The sequence below is a fragment of the Vespula pensylvanica genome, chromosome 7 (assembly GCF_014466175.1).
Source record: "Vespula pensylvanica isolate Volc-1 chromosome 7, ASM1446617v1, whole genome shotgun sequence".
In the NCBI taxonomy this organism is placed as follows: domain Eukaryota; kingdom Metazoa; phylum Arthropoda; class Insecta; order Hymenoptera; family Vespidae; genus Vespula; species Vespula pensylvanica.
Genome location: NC_057691.1, coordinates 5742344 through 5747343, shown reverse-complemented (window position 1 = coordinate 5747343; position 5000 = coordinate 5742344). Strand labels below are relative to the sequence as shown.

General features: G+C 35.0%; 1 protein-coding gene across 8 annotated transcripts in view; it reads left to right on the top strand.

Annotated features, from left to right (window-relative positions):
- Positions 1–5000, top strand: part of LOC122630620 (forkhead box protein P1-like) — a 319327-nt gene that overhangs the window by 183573 nt on the left and 130754 nt on the right. For 7 of the 8 annotated variants that reach the window (XM_043815317.1, XM_043815315.1, XM_043815318.1 and 4 more), the window contains one exon: positions 4387–4494. The exons of the other annotated variant lie outside the window; for it this stretch is intronic. In XM_043815317.1, the coding sequence (XP_043671252.1) occupies positions 4387–4494 (108 nt within the window). The remainder of the gene's footprint in view (positions 1–4386; positions 4495–5000) is intronic. 8 annotated transcript variants of the gene reach the window in all.

The window sequence follows — 5000 nt, the reverse complement described above, 5'->3', positions numbered from 1 at the left end:
ATTACAACCCCCGGAGGCGCACGATCGGCACCCCTCGCTATCGACGATAGACGCCCGGCACCTCCTTCCGCTCGCTTGAAGAATTTTAAATGCGTTTTATGTACAGAGACGACGTGGTGCGTTGCATAAATCCATGTTCTCTCTCTCTCTCTCTCTTTCTCTCTTTTTTTCTCTCTTCTTTCTCTCTCTCTCTTTTTCTTTCTCTCTTTCTTTATCCTTTTCGCACTCTTTCTTTCTCTCTTACCATTCCTCACCACCCCCTCAAAATATGATTACAATCACTGCCTCGTACCGAAAGGTCTCCCTCGATTCTACTAGTCCTCTCTCTCTCCTCACTCTACCTCTCGTCCCAATCAGAATACTCGCGGTGATAAAACGTTTCATTTCGTCCGGGGTGTTTCCGACGGAAAGAAGACTCGAATAATCTCGACGTGATTATTGTTCTTTTCGTTTTCGTTCGATATATATACTTACATATTATATAAATACGTATATATATATATATATACATACATACATATATATATATACGTGTGTGTGTGTGTGTGTGTAGGTAAGTGCATTTTCGATTAATTAATTTTCACAGCAAAAGAAAAAGATAGAATGATAAAAAAACACTTTACTCAAATATTTTCTAAAAGCAAGATTATTGTTATTACTATTACTATTATTATTATTATTATTTTTTTTTTCTTTAATAAGACACAAATTGCATATACCTATCTGAAATAATGATTATAGAAATTTTTATTACATCTCGTTGAAATAAAATTTAATGATATTCAAAAGGGAAACGCATTAAGTTAAAAAAAGAAATAAAGGAAAATAATAAAGAACGAAGGAAAAATCGTGGCCTAACTAAAGTTTGATAGGATTTTCATTAGATCGCGATAACGCGTCGGTATAAACGTACGACACGATTTCGTATGAAATTTTGTCACGTGATAGAAATGTGTGCACGCATCATTTAAATAATTAAAACGACAACAAGGGACCCCCAAGAAAAATCATTCTAACTTCCACCGACCCATCACCTTCACCCTCTTTACCTCTGCGTGTTCGCGTGCCTGCGTGCTCACTTTTCTCGTTCATTCCCTATGACTCGTGCACGTTGTTACATTCGCTTCGATGTAATTACCATGATTATTCTTCGTATTCTTCGCGCTCGCAGTACACACATTCAACGATTTGTCGCGTTAATGCGATAAACCCACGCTCGAAACGTTAGAAAGATTCTCTTCTCTTTTTCACTCTCTATATATCTCTTTACTAATGATATATAATAATACTTACATATCTCGGAAAAAAAAAAAGATTTTCTCACTTGTTTCAGCTTATCATCGAAATTCGATCTACGTAATGACAGTATGAAATCATTCGTAAGAAATAATATACGTATTATATGTAAATCTCCTTTTATATACGTAACATTCGTTTTACTCGATTAAACGACACAATATTATGAACATTGTTGTTGAACATTGAAAATATTTTTATAAGGAGTAATAATGTATCAATAAATTATATACTTATGATGTTTCCTTAAGCCAATATTGCCGATTATTATAAGAAAAATGGTATATTCGTTTTTATCAACGACATAGAAGGCGTAAGTCATGTGTAACGATCGTGTTGGCGATCGATGAAACTACTTTCTCTCTCTCTCTCTCTCTCTCTTTCTCTTTCACTTGCGCACTACTCAAAGTAACTCTCACGAGAATGCACGCAGAGAATTTGTATGGAGGTAGAAATAAACTCTAGTGCTGGAAAATAATGAAGCAGATATATATATATATATATATATATATATATAAATTCGCTTCGTGCATATATAAATAAATACAGTACGGTTTATCGAGGATATATTGTGCGCTTCATTTGCATGAGCTTGATCATGTTCTTTCTCTCTCTCTTTCTTTCTCTCTCTCTCTCTCTCTCTCTCTCTCTCTCTCTGTCTGTCTGTCTGTCTGTCTCTCTTTCTCAACGCGCAGCTGGACACACACGCGACAAAAGAAATGCGCAAACAAAACACGCAACGACGACGACGACGACGACGGCGACGACGATGACGATGACGATGCTGGCCGGCACTTCGTCCAACAAAAGTTATAGGTATTATGTACTTGAAACATAAACACGAATTAGCATCGTTGTATGTACATACACACACACACACACACACACGTGTGTATATGTTTACCGTTTCGAACGTAAAAATGAAATTTTATTTTTACAAATTCTTTGTACGAAGAAGAGAAAAAAAGTATATACGTATATCGGAAGGGGCGGGGGAGGAGGAGGAGGAGGAGGGGGAGGAGGAGGAGGAGGGTTGTAAAAATAGAAAAAAAAGAAAATATTTTTCGGATAAATTAAATTCGACAAAAGTACAGAAATACGTAAAAAAATTTCTAAATTGTAACAAATGGTATTATATAATATCCAAACAAAGAGCACTCGAGAATGAATTATTGTACCTATCTCGATATGATACGAGTGATCGATCGATCCAAAAGAGAATTATATAGAAAGCCGTTCGAGTTTTATTATTTGTTCGATTATTTTAACATAGAAATTCGAAATTATTTACTTAATCAGGAAGAGGAAAGGTTATCGAGTAATTATCGAGCTCAATGAGACGAAATGCAATTCTTCGGGCACCGCAATTTGTTCACAAACAAATACGATTGTTCTCGGGTAATACGATATTGGTGCATATCCCTGTCTCCTAATTTATTTGAAAATCAAATAATCGATCGTTTACAATCGACGCCGTCAGTCGATATCGACGATATAATATGTATGCATGTATTCCGATATTGCGGTACGAATTATTCCGTGAATTTCAAAGACACTGAACTTCACTCAACGAAAACGATGTTTGACGTTTTCATGCATGCATACATGCATACATACATACATACATACGTATATACATACATACATACATACATACATACATACATACATACATACATACATACATACATACATACATACGTACGTACGTACGTACGTACGTACATACATACGAACATCAAGTATCTATGCAACTGTACACAGTGACTTTGGTAATAGAAAATAAAAATAAAATAAGAAAGATTTAATATCGATTAGAATCGAAACTTCTTTTCTTTTCTTTTTTTTTTTTGACTTTGAGTATAAAGAAATAATATAATCGGTGGTTATGAAGAATGAAGGGAGGGGGATGCTCGCTAGAGAGGGTGAACTCTAGCCGGAGACGAAGCATTCTCATTATACCCTCTTGATTTATGTGCATGCCATCTTGAAAATTCTAGGTTAGAAATAAAGTTAAACGAAAAATAAGACTTGGTTCGCTTGGCCGAGGAAAGTAAGTAAAGTCGTCGTGATAGTTAGAGGAGGACGGAAAAAGAAGATAAAGAGGAAGAGGGAGGTGACGACGGAGCCTGCAAAAATATATTACAGAAATAAGCTTGCCCGTAGGAAACGCCATCGTTTCAAAAGTTTTCGACTAAAAACTTTTTCGAAGATCGATGTTACGTCGTTGTCTTTTGTTAACGAGCGACCAGTTATTACAGGCATACAGAGAGACGTACAAATGCACATACACAAAATGTTTTAATAAAATATTATTTAAAAAAGAAAACGTTGTAACGGTAGGTGCATCGTTATTATTTGTTACCACCTACCGAATCTCGAAATTTTGTTTTTATTTTTTAATTATTTTTTTCTTTTTCTTGTTTCTCTTATTTTTGTATTTTTTGTATTTTGTATTTTTATTTTTATTTCTTTTTATTTTCTGTTTGAGAAACCCTATTACAATGAATTATACTCCATGTTTTCCCTGCAGTAGAAAGTTATTTTTTCATTTGGAAACATTAATAAAAAGGCAAGTACGTTGCTATCCCTGCGATGTTTGTAAATTTATCGTATGAGACCGTACGCGTCTCGTTGTTTCGTATATTCCAAGCTGATTAAGCATGGAATGCGGTGGGTCCCTTCATTTTATCGCACGAAAGAGGAATAAGCTTGCCTGGAGGGATTATTAATTTGTGCTCGGCATTTTACTTTTGGAAAAATATCGACGCATGCGGACCGAGTCAATAATAATTATATACCCAGGTGGAAATAAACTTTTCTTTTTGCCAAATAATACGAAATGTGGAAATTATTCGTTGGTTGGGATTCGGGGATGGTAGATAAATCAGTAAATAGAATACGAACGATCGGTGTAAATAATAATGTTTGTTGGAAATGACAAAAATGGCTCTAGTATCATCATAAAATCATTTCCAATTATACACGTATGTATCTTCATCGGATATTGATTATTTCAATGTAAATATATTATCAATGAAAAATAATATCGAATAAATATATATATATATATATATTGTTTTATCGCAGGGACATATCGGTGAGAATCCGTTCGACAACGGTTCTTGGGGAAAGGAACATTTTCAACCGTCGACGGTACCTTGGCAGCTGAATCCGCGCGGCCACTCTCGACCCAGTGTAAGTAAAACAACCCAATTCTTTCTAACAATATTATTAAACTAACGACGCTATCTATTGTATCGACACCTATATATCTCTATATATCTGTATGTGCGTAGATAACGTAAATAACAAATTTCTTTTTTCCTCTCTCCCTCTCTTTTAAAAATCAATCGATCGATCAGATTTAACGTAAATGTAATAGAAAAGAAATAAAAAAAATAAAAAAAAAAAAAAATAAGAAAAATAAACAATAGCGAAGGAAAGAAGACGTAATCTTAACGTAAGAAAATCTTAATATTCCGCGCTGGTTAAAAGTAAGAATAGAAACGAGGGATGGAAGGAGAACAGGGAAGAAAAAAAAATGGGGATGAGAAAAGTCGGAACGAAGACGGAAGAAGAAATCCGGCCACTCATTGTGTCCGCAGGTAGCAAAAATGCTGCCAGTTTTCTCGAGCACTTTTTTCCCTAAGAGTTTGGTGCTTCTCGTTGTTACATCGTAACCCTGTAACTACCCCTCTATC